This window comes from Zingiber officinale, chromosome 4A, assembly GCF_018446385.1.
Source record: "Zingiber officinale cultivar Zhangliang chromosome 4A, Zo_v1.1, whole genome shotgun sequence".
Classification (NCBI taxonomy): Eukaryota; Viridiplantae; Streptophyta; class Magnoliopsida; order Zingiberales; family Zingiberaceae; genus Zingiber; species Zingiber officinale.
Window position 1 is genome coordinate 86,226,593 of NC_055992.1, and position 16,875 is coordinate 86,243,467.

At 36.1% G+C, this 16,875-nt stretch overlaps 1 protein-coding gene across 1 annotated transcript; it reads left to right on the forward strand.

Moving 5' to 3' along the window:
- Window positions 1-5,382: 5,382 nt before the first annotated feature.
- LOC121970074 (probable protein S-acyltransferase 6) lies at window positions 5,383-10,599 on the forward strand. Its single transcript, XM_042520486.1, has 6 exons — window positions 5,383-5,691; window positions 6,005-6,132; window positions 6,254-6,436; window positions 6,932-7,237; window positions 9,430-9,663; window positions 9,760-10,599. The coding sequence occupies exons 2-6, from the start codon at window positions 6,028-6,030 to the stop codon at window positions 10,243-10,245; spliced, it is 1,314 nt and encodes a 437-aa protein (XP_042376420.1). The 5' UTR covers window positions 5,383-5,691; window positions 6,005-6,027; the 3' UTR covers window positions 10,246-10,599.
- The last annotated feature ends 6,276 nt before the right edge of the window (window positions 10,600-16,875 follow it).

Below are 16,875 nucleotides of genomic sequence, written 5' to 3' on the forward strand. Positions count from 1 at the left end.
CCGAAGATGAGAAGCACCAGAGTCACCTCGCGTTGATGACCCTCGAAGAAGAATCAGAGGACGAATCGGAAGACGGGTCCGAACCCGAATTGAGCCATGAGTCCGTACTCGTTTCCGAAGGTCCCGAAGAGGTATGTTTTAATTTGAATAAATATTTTTTTAGAATTATTGCTTGTTTAAATAAAAAATTAACAACACAAGAAAATGAAAATAAATTGCTCCTTGAAAAAAACCAAAACCTCAAGGAACAAATCATAAATTCTAATCCTACTCAAGACCTAACACTTGAGGAGGAAAATTTAACACTAAAAACATAAAATAATAAATTAAAAAGTATGTTAGAAAAATTCACAACAAAATCTAAGAACTTAGATCTAATTTTAAATAGTCAAAAAACAGTCTATAATAAAACCGGACTTGGCTGCAAGTCAAGTTCAAATAAAACATTTAAATCATTAGTAACTCAACATAAACAACAAAATAAAGCATGGGTTCCGAAAGCATGTTTAACCACGCAAGTAGGAATTAACCAATATTGCATATCTAAAAATAAAATGTATTATATAAAATCTGATAAACCAAATCAAAAACCAAAACACAAACCTAAACCAACAAACTCAAAATCGAAAAATTTTAGAACCCATCAAAAATCAGATTATCATCAAGTTAAATATAGTTATAAAAGTAACAGACACAAACCTAGAATTAAAACTTAAAAATAACAGACCAATAATTCAGGGAGAGACTCCAAAATAGTTGACACCTCTAAAATTACCCTACTCGACAGGGTAACCAAAATCAATCTGCCCGACAGGGTAATTAAAACTAGTTCAAAGGGAAAAATAGTTTAACTTGACCAACGGTACTGGTGAAGTTTTGGCTGATAGTACGTTAGGGAAACTATGTCTATGCATGTCTAGGAAGATATGGTTTCAACCTGGTGCATTTGGTTTAGTGGAACTAACCGAAGTTACCCTTTACGGATCCTAACTAGTTAGACTAAGGTTTTGTATTAAGTTCAGTGGATAGGACTATTTGGAAAACCTCGAAGGCATGGTTACTCTAATGATGTCCAAGTGACTCACCATAGCCCAGAAGTTTATCCAGAGAATGTATATTTGTTGAACTCAAAGCTAAATCTGAATCTAACACAAAGTTAAACTCAACCCTAAAATTGAACTCGACTTTATCTCACAAAAATTATAAGTTTCCCTTATTGAAAATATAGATCGGGTGAGATGACTAAATACTTCAAACCGAATCGAATCGAACCAAATCGATCAAACTAAATTAAATTAAAAATTTAAATTAAAATTAAAAATCCTTTTACTTTAAAAATCCTTTTAAAAATTATTTTAAAAACTTTAATATTTTAAAAATTCTTTTAAAAAAATTCTTTTAAAATTTATTTTAAAAACTTAATATTTTAAAAATTCTTGTAAAAACTTTAAAAATTATTTTAAAAAATCTTTTAAACTTTAAAAATTATTTTAAAAACTTTAATATTTAAAAAAAATAAATTATTTTAAAAACTTTAAAAATTATTTTAAAAATTATTTTTAAAACTTTAATATTTTAAAAATTCTTTTAAAAATTATTTTTAAGAAATTAAAAATTATTTTAAAAAAATATATCTAAACAACTCAAGAATCATTTTTAAGTAAAGGTTAAATTCAGACTAACCCTAATTCCTACCTATTGTAGAAAACCAAATGGATCTTAGACAGTAGTTGCTCCAAACATATGACTGGAGATCACACCAAATTCACCAACTTACTTACAAAAACTTAGGAACAGTTGTCTTTGGAAATAATGACAAACTCAAGGTAATCGGTATAGGTAACATTGAGCTTAAATTTGACTTCGTTATTACAAATGTTTTACTCGTTGAAAATTTCAAGTATAATCTCCTTAGTATAAGTCAATTGTGTGACACTAGATATAAGATTAGGTTTTTGTCTTCGGAATGCTTAATCAAACACCTAGATAACCCTTCGATAAGTCTAAAAGGGTTTAGAAAAGATAACATCTATGTAATTAACTTAACCACTTCTTTAATTAAGTATTATTTAACACAAGAAGAAGAAACTTGGTTATGAAATAGAAGAATATCGCACACAAATTTCAGAAATATAAGGAAATTAAATAGATTAGTTAGAGGATTACCAAAATTGCCTAACTTAGACTCAACAATATGTAATGCTTGTCAACAATGTAAGCAAACAAAATCTACTCACAAATCAACCAATCAATCTCAAACCAACTCAATACTAGAACTTCTACATTTAGACTTATTTGACTCACATGGGGTCAAATCAATAAATGGAAGTTTATACTGCCTAGTAATAATAGACGACTATTCTAGGTTCACTTGGGTAAAATTTCTAAAAAATAAAGATGAAACATTTGAAATCTTTACAAACTTCTGCAAACAAGTTGAAAATGAAAAAGACCTTAAAATGAAAAGAATTAGAAGTGACAATGGGGGAGAATTTAAAAATCATAACTTTAATAAATTTTATCTTGAAAATGGATACCATCATGAATTTTCATGTCCTAAAACTCCTCAACAAAATGGAATAGTAGAAAGAAAAAATAGAACTTTACTTGAAGCCGCTAGAACTATGTTGAATGAATCCAATTTACCTAAGCATTTTTGGACAGAAGCTGTTAGTACAGCCTGCTATGTGGAAAATAGAACAACACTAAATAAAAAACATAACAAAACCTCTTTTGAAATTTATTACAATAAACAACCCAATATAAAATACTTTAAAGTATTTGGGTGCCCAGCCTTCATCCTAAACACAAGAGAACACTTAGGAAAATTCACTTCTAAAATAGAAAATGAAATTTTTGTAGGATATTTACTGAACAGTAGGGGTTATAGAATATATAATGAAGTTACATTAGAAGAAACCATAAATGTAAAATTTGAGGAAGCTAAACAAAACCTAGAACAAACTCAACTTCAGCCAATTGAGTTTATTCAAGGCAACAGTAATTTGGAAGGAACCAATCAAGATTTAAATCATGAAGAGGAACAAGAAAATCAAGAAAATCAACCATCCAGAACCATAAGAGTCAACCTAAATCATCCTGTTGACCAAATAATTGGTGACCCAGGTCTGAATTTAACGTGTGGCCAATCAAATAAAATATTATAGATTTAAATTTGATTAGTAAAATTATTAAATATGTTCTTATTTGACTTAAATTCAATAATTTTGAAAATGAATCAAATATTTGTTGAGTTGTCTTGAAAAGCTTGTGAGATAGCTCGATTCATTTGCACCCTTAATTTGGAAAAGAAAAGTGAACATTCATTTTTTTAGGTAGAGATGTTTGTAGAATGTAGGGTGAAGTTTTCTATTTTTCTCAATCAATATTGATTGAGAAGTTAGGAAAATTTTTAAGACCATTTTTTAAGTTTGGTCTAAATTCAAATCAAATATTTTTAAGTTATTTCAAAAAGATCATGAGCCAATTCGATTCGTTTGCACTTTTAATTTGGAGGTCATAAAAAAAACACTTACTTGAATTCGAATTAAATATTTTTTTTGAAATCTCTCAAAAAGCTCATAAGTTCACTCCATCCATTTACACCCATAATTTGGAGGATTAAAACAACTATATTACTTATAGAGAAGTGAGCATTCTTCTTAGGTAGAGGCATTTTAGTGCTGGTAGAGTGCTAGGTGATGTTTTCTAATTTTCTCCATACAAATTGATTGAGAAGTTTAGGATAGATTGAAAGATCAGTTTTGCAAGTTGTGAATATTAATTTATCTAGTTTTGATTATACTTTTACGCTTCTTATTTTTATGTTATGCAAACTTAGATTCTCTGAATGAATGTAGATTCTCTCACTGTGTATGTCTGTATCCTGTGTTTTTCACCCATTAATGACAAAGATTTCATTGCATGGGCTGGAGGTTATTCCCCAAATTAAATCTCATTGAATGTCAAAAATTTTTGAAACCCATTGAATGGTGTTCTTAGAGACCAGAGGTTATTAGTTTATGGGGTAATGCATCTACTCCATCCATGGATGATAATTTACTTCAAATTGGATAAAAAAAAATTGATATATGATCTAAATAAAGGAGGGTATGGAGATTTTTTAAATTATAGCTGATTAAATAATTAAATAATCAGGTATGAAGATTTTTAAATTCAATTATGGAGGAGGATTCCATCACGACTCAAATATCTGATTAAATTATATATAGTGTCATGTTAACATGTACATCTACGGTGGATGTGCAGGTTATCTTCTCTTTATATATACAGAGAGAGATTTGTTAGTCTGTACATCTGTTCAGTGTACACTCCTGGATGATCCTTACAAGACTGGGCGCTCGGAGTCTCTTCCGAACAAATGGCGATTTATGAAACTGTGTAGCTACCCAAATCACATAGATGGGTTTGGGATTGTCCAAATTGTGTAGCCTCACGTTGATTCATTTCCCACTTTACTCTTCCTAAAAATTGCATGCATAGTCACGTGATCGTTCGAAGCAGGGATGTGGTTTAAACGACAATCTGAGACATCTTACTGGATCACTCACGCATTTTCTCATAAAAAGATCTCGACACCGCCTCGCTCCCACTTCATGGGCAAAACTAGAAACTCTAGTTTCCACCGACGAAATCGATCAAATCCCTATTTTTACTTCATCAATCTGTCTCCATTTAGTGTTGATCATTGACGCTTTCACCAGCTTCGCTCACACCTTATCGACGAAACTGAGAACAGAAACTCTCAGTGCTTTATCAGTGATCGTATGATCTCTCTCTAGTATAAGACTTTTATCCCTTTAGTTGATGTTTATTTCCCTGAAGAATTAGGTCTGAATGAATGAGAGTTGACTCTAAGACTATAAAATTATTAAAATTCAAAATGTCAAAGCATGCATCATTTCTCTTTAAGTGAAATTATTTTGATTATATATTTTTATGTTTATCTTTGTTTCATAAAAGATATGTGATTAAATTAATTTAAACTGTCAACGAGTTTAATTTAAAAATGTATTATGACAGTACTATTATCAACTTAAGAATAATGTTTACAAATAGTTTAGTCTGTGCAATTAATTACTAGCGCTACTAATTATCATATTTAGTTTGTATTTAAAATTTTAATTATACTGAATTAGATAAAATGTATAATTTATTTTGACTTTTATGATATATATTTTTTACCATTCAAAAATTGCCTAACAGAATGATTGCGGTAAGTTTTTCAAACTCCATATTTGATATGAAAGAAGAGCACTCGTGTGATTAAAAAAAAAAAAATCTTTTGAATTTTACCCAATTATTGTGGCCAGAGGGTAGCCAATAAATGGTAAATTTGGGGCTCTTTTGCGATTTGGTCCGTGCCCGACTCCCCGTTCATCGACCAGCCATCGCCTACTTGGCGCGGTTTCTCCATTTTTAGCTTCCGATAAAAACGATAACAACACAATTGCATCGATCCTTCGTCCCATTTCTCCTCCTCCCGTTGCGTCGTCGCCGAGCCGGAGCTCGTCTAGCCGTCGATGACCTCGGGATTCGGCCTCCTGCCGGACGGTATCGGCAACACGTAGCTCCTATGTCCATTCCCTAGGCCTGACGGAGAACCAAATCCGACGTATCCGCGGCCTAGGGTTCCCCCCCGTTTCGCCCCATCGTTTCTTTTTCGCCGAGGTAATGTTCCAATCGTCTTCCTAATTCCGTCGTTCTCTTCAAATTGTGATTTCCCTTTGCTGTTCGTCCAGGGTTTCATTTTAATTCCGTCTTGCCATTGGTGTTTGCTATCTCTTGTTATTTTATCTATTGGATTGTTTTTTGGGTGTAAAATATGAATATTTGTTGTGATTTTTCGACAATTTATTTATCAATGATTTGCATGCCATTTTTTATTTTGTCGTGGGGAAATAACGTTGTTTCCAATTACTAGGAGACACTTGCTATAGTGTTTCTGATACTAACACATTGACAATATGATCTTCTTTAGCAGATATCAAAAGGTTGCAAGGTAAAATGTATGAAAACTCTCTTCCTCATCAAATTACTGATTCGAATCAGAGGATCACTGAGGGAGGTGGCCCGCCAAAGCGGTTATATCGAGTGTGGAAAGGAAGCAATGTAATTAGATCCCCAACTTCATGTTTTTTGATATGATTCTGCTGATTCTTGCACGGGCCAATCCGATAACTGCTCTCAAGTTGAAATAGCAACTTATTATCTCCATTTTAATTTCTTGCAGAAATTCTGTTTTGGTGGGAGACTTATATTTGGTCCAGATGTCAGATCTTTAATGCTCACAGTGCCTCTTATTGTTGTCCCAGTTATCTTCTTTGTGTTATTTGTTTCGGACAAGTTGGTGAACGAGTTTCAACATCACTTGGGAAAATTTATTGTTGATTTTGCTGTTGTCTTTGCTGCTTATGTGAGTGACCCTTCCTCATATTGTTATTTAATTGTTTATGGTTTCCTTTCTCTTACTGTGCATAATTTCTTTTCCAACTGTCACGTCAGTTTCAATTTGAATTTTCTGGGTTCAAACAAATTAAGGAGTGTGCTTTGTTGTGGTTGAGGCTTAGTCGACGTAATTACTTACTCATGCACAAACAAGTTTCATAATGAAGATACAGCTAAAACCTTCAAGGCTCATTAAAAATAAAGCCCCACTAACCATGATTATTATTGAGAAATTATCTGAATAATAATATAAGCTGAAGCACAACTGTACCAAAAACTACCACAAGAATTTGTAAGAGAGAAGTCAAATTTTAAAATTTTGAACTCTGACACTGAAATATCTGCAAATCAAATTGCAGGGATGACAGTTTTTTTTAAACTCAAGCCCATTTCAGCTTTTGCCGGAAGTTTGTTATCACTCTTTAATAATATCATCAATATTCTCGGTTTTTGATATGTGCAGGATGTTGCAATGCTATTTCTCACTTCAGGCAGAGATCCAGGGATTGTTCCTCGCAATGCACAGCCTCCTGAACTGACAGATTTTGATAGCGCCTCCCCTAGATTCGCAGAGTGGTCAGGAGCTTATACTGGTTCAAGTTTGCCACTGACCAAGGATGTATTTGTTAATGGAATTGTTGTGAAAGTCAAGTATTGCAATACGTGCATGCTTTATCGCCCACCTCGTTGCTCCCATTGCTCAATTTGCAACAACTGTGTGGAACGCTTCGATCATCATTGCCCTTGGGTCGGCCAGTGTATTGGAAGAGTATGGTTTTCTTTTTTTACTTTTTTATACTCATCCTTTTGCATCTTTGTTTATGGAAATATCCATGACCATGAATCAGGTGCAAGTTAACTAGCGTACTGAGTCAAGCAAAGGGAGACAGGATTGGATAAAAAAGAGAGATAATATCTCATGGACTTTTTTAAGGTTCTGATATTCTTCCAGATTACTGGTGGTGAATATCCTGATACAACAATAGTCAGATTAAATTAGGAACACTATAATCAATGAAAAGTAGCTTGGTATTAAGACTTTAGCCTGATTTGACTTAAATTTGCCTAGGCTTGAGCTACCCTTAGGTCCTGACAGTGAGGTGTCTCTTCTGACCTTGACTTTCATTTTAAATACTGCATTGCTCCAATCCATCAAGTTCTTCCTCTCATTTGCTACTAGAGTCATCATTCTTCTTGATGTTGTCATTGGCCTTCAACAAATTGGAGGCTTAATTTTCTAATGACCAAGGTGATTAATCATCTCAATGTTGGTTGAGTTTCTTTTCTAGTAACAATGTCCAAGTAACAACTTATTTGCCAGGAACATTACGAGTGCATTTTGATTTGAAAATATATGATCCATTTTACTTTTTTAGTGAAAATCGCTCATAATTCTTGTACAGTATCTTGTAATAGATATAGATTCCAGCTAGCAAGAGAAACATAGGGTAACATAAGGGTGTCCCTCTTATGTCTAGACTTAATAATCAAATCTTCATTCGAGATTATTCATGTAAGGTTTATACCAAGGTTGTGCTAGATTTCCCTGCCTTTTTATTTATTTAAGTGAGGCCCTTGAGGCTCACTTATTGATGTCAGGAATAAAAGGCCTATAGACTATAATGGCCGATAAGGCCTGGTCAATTGTTGCACATGATTTGAGCAACATATTGATTGTAGGAAATTGGTTTTCATAACCAAGTGATTAGTGATTGATAAGGATATGGATGGACTTTTTTACAAGCAGATTGATTTAAATCAATTAATTGAATAAGAAATTGATGTCCAAAATTATTTGAGCAATGGAGAAAACCATGAGGTTATTCATTGATTTGGTAAGGCATGAGCTCATATGCGAGCATCGTCCATATATGTGAACACGTGAGTGCTATCTCAAGTATGTGTGAATCCTAATTTGCATGAGACTAGAGGAAATTGAAGCATGCAAAGCTAATTGGGCTGCTAAGCCTCAATTAGGCATCGATGTAAAAAGCCTATTTGGACGATTGATTGGTTACCCAAAGCCTACCATAATTGGCTGCAAGAAGGCAAAAAAGAGCCTTAATGGGTGAAGCTAAAGGTTAAATTAGTAGCGACACCAAGGGGGCACACCCTTTGCTAATTTGTTCTTGATTGATTAAGCCAAGGGGCTTAATTTCTTCTAGAAGTATAAAAAAATTATACATCAAGGGACATAACTCTAACTTGTGTCCTTTGAGTGAATCTCTCCATCATTACAAAAGGAATCTCATTCTATCACTCTCGCCTATCAAGTTGTTGTATCTTGAACCGATAAACTATAAGCATATTTTGGTGTGTCAATTATCTGGAGTAGTATCTCTACAACTGATAGCAAAGTCGTTGGTGACAACCATCCCAAAGAGCTGAGTCAACCCTCCTAGAAAGAGGATGTGTGAAGACGTCCTATGGCTATGTGTCCGAGACAACTAACCCAAATGGTGACTTGACTGCCCAAAGAGGTTGTATCAAATAATTACAGAGATGTGCTACTTCTCGAAGGGGTAAGTATATCCAAAGGGACACATCAAACCGAAGGGGTGCCTCAACAATCAGAAGGAGTGTGTCAAATAAAGTTGAAGAGAGACAATTCACATTATCATAATAAAAATCTTGTTGTATTGAGTAGCCAATGAAATGACGAGCTCACCATCTGCATGAGAAAAGCTACACCACCAAATCTACAACTACATTGATTACTCCCAACTCACTTTTGGAGGTGAGGTGGGTAGACATTGTTTATAAACATGTCATGTTGTAGTTATGTATCCAACTCTTTGCCAGAAAGACTTTGCATTTCACAATTGTTCATACAGTCATTCTTTTCTTAGTTAGCTTCAAACTATTTAATTGCCAAGTAAAAAATAATATCATTTCTAAGCACATTCAGGCTACATCTGTTTCATTCATCGAGACTTATATTGTTTTATTTTGTGGAAGCAGAGGAACTATCGTTTCTTCTTTATGTTTGTCACGTCCACGACATTACTATGTCTATACGTATTTTCCTTTTGCTGGGTTAACCTCACAAAGATCATGGGAGCATATCACTGCAATCTTTGGCAAGCTGTTCTGCAATCACCTGTTTCGGGCATCCTCATCATTTATACATTCATAGGAGCTTGGTTTGTTGGAGGCTTGACAGCTTTTCACCTTTACTTAGTTTGCACCAATCAGGTATGTTCTTCGTTGCTGAAAGTTGTAGATAGCCAATTCAGCCTCTATCTTTTTTACTATGCAAACTTCAAGGCCTCACAAAAATTATGCTTGCAGACAACATATGAGAACTTCAGGTATCGTTATGATGGCAAAAAGAATCCATATAACCATGGATGCATTCGTAATGTCAAGGAGATCCTTTTCTCAGAAATCCCTAAATCCATGAATAATTTCAGAGCAATGGTGAAAGAGGATTCATCCAGGTTCTCTTCATCAAATTCTATGGGGAGAGCTATTAGTCCCCCTATTATGAAGCCAGACTTCGACCTGGAGATGGGTGTCAAACGGCACAATGTTGCTGCAGACGAGCTCGACGACCTGCAGAATCAGTTTCAGCTTGGAGCACTAGAAAGATGCGACTTCGGGACGCCACGTTCAGACTTTTCTACAGACAAAAGCAATCAGGAAACACCGAAACATGTTAGAGAATATGAAATGGACCACCATTGGGAGAAGAAACAAGACACGGAGAGCTTTTCTGCTGAGTTCAGGATGGTACATGGATATATTGACAGAGTATCGAACCATGAATTGGCTTGATAAGCCAGTTGACAAACAGTTGGTGATCATTTGGTTTCGATCCAAAAGGGGGAAAACAACAGTTGCAAATCCAGCTAAATGGAAGTGGACCTCGGAACTGGCAGACAGCGGAAGCAGCATGCAAGGACACTTGCCTGTAATTTTCATTATTCTTGAGTTTGGATAGACACTAACACAGACATGGAGTTTATACGTTTGTAAATGAATGCATCGATCGCTGTTAATAATATCCACATTTTGTTTCATACAATTGTACATTGCCAATGGAGCCTTTCTAGAAACATCTTTAGCGATATTTTATTTTAAGATAAATTATGTGAACATTCTATGTACTAGTGTATTTTGTTAGTATTCTATGTTTATTTCATCTTGTTTAAAGGAAGAAAGAAATCCTCACTTTTACTTTAGTACATATTATGATTAATTTAATATAAATTAATATTATGGGAAGTGTATGATATTAATATGTGAAGGATGAGCTGTGGATCCATCTCTCTCTTGAACAAAATATCTTAGTTTTATTATATTCTTTTATATAATCCCGATTCCCACTTTTATATATATATATATATATATATATATATATATATATGAATAAAATATCTTAATTTTATTAGATTCTTTTATATAATCCCGATTCCCGATAAAAGCAGACGAACAATAAATAACAGTTAAAATTTCATAATTTAATGATGTTAAGTGTCCTTTTTCATGATATTTTCTAGAGGCATAACGACATAAAGCTTCTGATGATTTAGGTTCATATTTAGAATTTTTGCGATATAAGATACCACCCCAACCAATCTCACAACCATCTGTTTCAATAATTAAATAATCTGAGTCAAGAGGTAAAGTTAACTTAGGGATAGTTTTAACCAGTTGTTTGATTTGCTGAACTAAAGCAATATCTTGTTGGTTAAAATATTTTTGACCTGTCAAAAATGTCTTATTGTATAATGGTCCACTAATTTTTCCTATATCTTTTAGATAGGGTCTTGCATAATTTAGAAGACCTAGAAAAGCTCTTAAAGTTTTAGTGTCTTCCATTTTGTCTGGAAAGGCCAAAATCTTAGCTGAAATATGAGGTTGTAAAGTGATTTGTCCTTGGCCTATTTCAGCCCCTAAGAATTCAACATGTGTAACAGCTAGTTTCATTTTCTTTCTTGAAATAATCAAACCATGTTTTTCAAATAGATTGAAGATTGTGTGTAAATGAGCATAGTGTTCTTGTTTAGTTTTGGAAAAAACTAAGATATCGTCTATGTATACACAGGTGAAGTGAGCAATATTTCTAAAAATATCATCCATTTTTCGTTGAAATATTTGAGGAGCTGTTTTAAGACCAAAAGGCATAACAAGCCACTCAAAGTGGCCTTCAAGACAGGAAAAAGTTGTCCATTCTATTTGTTGGTGCAACCTTAGGTCATAGTTGACCTGGTTGACCTGACTCGAGTTGACCTGACTCGAGTTGTGTTTTGATGTTTGACGATGTTTGACGAGAAGAGAGTTGTATTCTTGATGTTTGACAAGAATAGGTGTTTGGGAGATTGTAGGTGCAACCTTAGGTCAAGGTTGACCTGGTTGACCTGATTCGGGAAAAGTCCAAGCAGGGAGCTTGGCACGCGAAAAGTCCAAGTATGGAGACTTGCATGGAAAGTCCAAGTACGGAGACTTGCACGGGAAAAGTCAAGTAGTGGCACGGGAAAAGTCAAGTATGGAGACTTGGCAGGGAAAGTCGAAGAGGGTTCGGAGGAAAGTCCAGTGAGTGAAGCCAGCTGGGAAATCCTAGTGAGTGAAGCTAGGTGAAAGTGGAAGTCACAGTGAGTGAAGCCGGGCATTGGGAAAGTCCTGGTGAGTGAAGGCGGTGGAAGTCCGGTGAGTGAAGCCAGGCAGATTAGAAATCCTGGTGAAGCCGGTGAAACCCCTAGTGAGTGAAGCTAGGTGAAAGTCACAGTGAGTGAAGCCGGGCAGGAAAATCCAGATGGATCAAGGGTGATCGGACATCCGGTGTTGAGAAGGTCAAGTAGGTCAAGGGTGACCGGATACTTGACACAAAGAGAAAGGCCAAGTGGGTCAAAGGATTGACCGAACACTTGGTGGAGAATTCTAGCGGTCAAGGGTGACCGGATGCTAGGAATGATGAACCAACATGTCAAGGTTGACCGGATGTTGGTGTAGAAGCACGAGGTTTAGGGTGGGAGTTTGGATCGAGGGACCGATCCTGATACATGGATAGCCGATCGGTCACCAAATCGATCGATAACCATCAAGAGCCTCATGGGTTATCTGATCGATGCGAGACCGATCGACAACGATCGAGGCGCGAAGTTCGGGAGAGAAGCCTGATCGGTCTACGGACCGATCAGGAGGATCCCTGATTGGACCGATCGACTTCTGATCGGTCCATGGACCGATCAGAGACGGAACAGAAGTGAAGGCTAGGGAATGGATCGGTCTGTGGACCGATCCACATGGAGCCTGATCGGTCCACAGACCAATCCAGGCACTAGCCGTTGTGACGCAACGGCTAGATTTCTTCTGTGTTTCTTCGTTTTCTTCGCAGGTTATAAAAGGAGGGCTGCTGCTGCGAGCCTTAAAAAATTCTTCTTCTTCTTCTTCTTCCTTGGATTGAAGCTTCTGCTCCTGTGCTCTGAGGTTCTGAGCTTTGTTGAGCTCGCTTCCGAAGCTTCGCGTGAGCTTCCAGTCGTCGATTAGCTGCTGCAGTTGGGTTGTGAAGTTGCTGCTTCATCGCCTCCGGTCGACAAAGAAGGCAAGCGAGTGTTGCATTCATATTGTTGTTTGTATTTGCTTCTTGCTTTCCTTGTACTCCTTTCTTGTTGTTACAAGTATTGTGGCGAGGTTTCTCCACCCAGAAGGAGTATATTGTATTAGCCGGTTCTCCGGGGACTCATCCACCGACGGATTGGTAGGCTTCGTCCACCTTACGGACACGCCGAGGAGTAGGAGTTCATCTCCGAACCTCGTTACATCCATCGAGTTTGAGGTTTGATCTTCTCACCGTTTCCTTTCTACTGTTTTATTTCCGCTGCTAACTCGATTTGTAGAAAGAAAGCGAATTTGGGGTCGGCTATTCACACCCCCCCCCTCTAGCCTCCGTACGAAGGATCCTAACACTATTGAGTCTGGGTGCATCCGTACCTGCCAGAATCCTGATTTCATATCGAACTTTGAGTACCATTTAGAATGTTGAATTTTATTTAGAAGTTGGTCTTTATCTAGTATTTTGTAGCCATCTTCCTGGCAGTTATCATTTAGTCTTTTGTAATTAAATACCATTCGGGATTGACCTCGTTTTTGTTCAGCTCCTTTATTTACTATAAAAGCTGGGCTTCTATGTCTAGAGGTAGATCGTTGAATGACTCCTAAGTGTAGTAATTGTTGAATATGTGTTTTACATTCTTCAGTTTCCCAGTTTGTGTATCTTAAATCTTGGGCCTTAATAGTTAGATCAGGGTTAATGATTGCTAATTTACAATAAATTTTATCTCTTTCCCAGTATTTGGTTGGGTTGTCGCCAATAATCTCTAGTTTTTCTAGTCGAGATATAAGAGAGTCTATATCTGCTTGATGGGTGTTAATAGTTTGAAGTAATTGTTTAGGGAGAAGTAGATCATTAGGAATATCCCCGGAGGAAAGATCATTTAGAGGGCTTATCCATCCAAGTAAATCTAGTTTTCCTGATTTCAGAAAAGGCAAGGTCACAGGATGACATCTGTTTACATGTCCCTTTTATAGTACACTGGCAAGTATTGTCCTTAGACTGGGTTCGAGTTTCTGTTGAAGCTGTTAAAGGCTTAACTACCGAGGGGTAGTCTGACACAATAGGTGCAACTATTGGATTAGAGAAGAATAGAGCATAATCTTTTGTAAGTAAAAAGGCCTTGTCTGGTGATATAAGAAAATTTAGTCCTAGGATAAAGTGGATATTCTGATGTAGTAACCGTTTAACCCATAATTTGGAGAGAGTTTGGGGAGTACTATAGGTGCCATAGTTATTATAAAATTTTATATGTATGTTTGTGACAAATTGGGTACTAGTAAGTTGTTGGCCATCAAATTGTGTACTGATCAAAGGTTGTGATGAAGTTTTAATCAAATTTTTAGGTAAAATAGACAAAAGTGTAGCCTCATCTATAGTTGAATTAGTGGCTCCACTATCTAAGAAAGCTTGTAATGTAAATTCATGGCCATGTATATTTACTAAGCATTTTACCCTAACATCAAGAGTTTTATTTGTATTACAAATACTAGGGGTTTTTATAAAAACCATATCAGTGTTTGGTGACTCTGTTATTTGTAAACTTTTACCCTTGTTGGATGGTAACAACTCCTGTGATATTAGTTCTTCTATTTGGTTTGTTATTATATCCACATGAGTTTCTAGTTGGTTTATTCTAGTTTCTAATGTTGATACTCTTGTTTCTAAAAGGATATTTCTAATACTACTTTTAGTGGGCTGTGTTATTGGGATTAGAACATTAAAATAACTCTGAAGACACAAATTACAAGCCTGTTTCTTGCAGGTTATACAGGTACCTCTTTTATCAATAGCTCGATAATAACTACACAAATAGCAGGGTATATTATCTGTTCCTGTTTTTAATTTCCAATCATGTGTACAATTAGAGTCACCTAAGTTTGTATTTAGTTGTGTGAGCATTAAGTTGGTATCCATGAAAGGAGAGTCATTCCATAATTCTGGTTCTAGGTTTATTGAATTGTAATCGAAGTCTGTGTAGTATGTGTGTTGTAGAAAGGAATTTACTAAGCTATAGTCGGAAGAAGGGAGAATTTCTTCCATATCATCTACAGAAATAATAGAATAGATAGAAGATGTGTCTGAGACATCTGATTGAATTTCTACTAAATCTAAATTTGTACAGGTAACTAATTTCGCTTCTCTAGTGTATAAGTTTTTCTTATTTGGGCAGGCAGACGACAAATGTCCTGGTTCATTACAAGCAAAACAAGTAATAGTATTAGCATATGTTTTCTTTGGTTTATATTTTCTGACATGTTTTTCTTTATTTAAATATGGTTTCTTTTCTCTGCTTTTCCTAACATAATATGTTTTTCTTGGCCTGACATTTTTAGTTTTAGCAGGTTGTGTAGTTGCTTTAGTATTTCGATAATGCTTTTGTTTTTGTTTAGGTGCCATTGAACCATACTGTTGTGGGGTATATATTTGACTACAAAACCCATATTGCTGATTTTTAAGTTGTTTTTGAATATGGATATAAGTACATTTTTCTTTTAATACAGAAATTATGTGTTGTATACGTATTCCTATATTGTCATATTGTGGTGCTACTTTCATATCTGTCCAGGCCTTGTGTATTTCCTTTCCTAATTCCCCTGGAAGTTTACTAAATAGTCGTTCTCCTAATTCCGGGTTGCAGTAATTTCCTGATACTGCTGTTAAGGCCAGAAAGTCATTGCAAAAAGGTTTAATCCAATTCCAATTAAAAAGTTGTAATTGTTCTAAATCTCTCATAGCCTCTTTTTGTCTAATATCTAATCCTGTATTACCGTCTCTTGCTGTAAAAAGTATGTGGATAGTATAACAAAAATTAAGTATATTATTACCTTGTGAACCCAATGGTCCGTGCGACCATGTGTTTTGGTGTTTGGGCAAAGGGTTTAAGTTAGGTTCACCCTTGTATTTGATATGTGTATTTGAGTTGTGCAGGTTTGCAGGATACACATGTGACTCAGGTTGATGGCTTCGGGTCTGGTGAAGGATGGAGCATCTAAGGGACCATGGACAAGGCAGCGAGGACAAGGGCCAAGGGAAGCGACTTCGAGGCATACGCGAAGGATGGCATTGGGGACGAGCCGCGGGCTTGAATGCATCCGAGGGACGAGAGCCAAAGGAAGTAGGCTTGAAGGTAAAAGGTCAAAGCTGCAAAGGAAGCATCAAGTGAGTCATAAGGGTGAGGGTACGAGTGCACGAGAGATTGTACTCGGAGTAAAATCCTAGTTTTTAGGGTTTCTTGTGGCGATCTTGTAAGCATCAGTAAAGATACTATAGCGATCATTGCATGTTTTAGCGATCGATGAGTGAGGCGAGCGATCAGCGGCGTGAACAGAATGTCTCTGTTCGTATGGAATCGAGCCGTTGGGATGTAACGGTCGAATTTCCTCGATTGGTACTTTGACCAGTCGATAGTATATGGTTTTCAACCCGTGGCCTATAAAACCAAAGCTTGGGAGCTTGGTTTGAGTTGACGAAATAGAGGTGGTTAATCTCTATTAGTAGTCTACCAGTGCCCTAGCATCAAAGGAGCTCTTGTGAGGGTTGTGGTGAGGTTTCTCCACCCACAAGGAGGTTTGAGCTAGCCGGAAGTTTTCCGGGGAGTAATCCACCGAAGGATCGGGATCGTCCACCTTACGGACAGCCGTGGAGTAGGAGCCCTAATCTCCGAACCACGTTAAACAACGTGTTAGCTTGGTTTACATTTCTTATTCTTGTCTTAAGCTTTCTTTGTATTCATATTTGTAGTTAGTATTAGATTTCCACTGCGTATACTAACAATAGTGTAGAAGGCGCTTATTTGGGGGTGCCGTCTATCCAACCCCCCTTCAAGCCGGCCGACCGATCCCCAACAA

What these genes read in the sequence shown, in the direction of transcription:
- LOC121970074 (XM_042520486.1), top strand. Translation starts at nt 6,028, where the DNA reads ATGTATGAAAACTCTCTTCCTCATCAAATTACTGATTCGAATCAGAGG. An exon ending in CTGTTGTCTTTGCTGCTTAT is followed by an intron (nt 6,437 to 6,931) that starts GTGAGTGACCCT and finishes TGATATGTGCAG; the next exon opens with GATGTTGCAATGCTATTTCT. An exon ending in TCGGCCAGTGTATTGGAAGA is followed by an intron (nt 7,238 to 9,429) that starts GTATGGTTTTCT and finishes TTGTGGAAGCAG; the next exon opens with AGGAACTATCGTTTCTTCTT.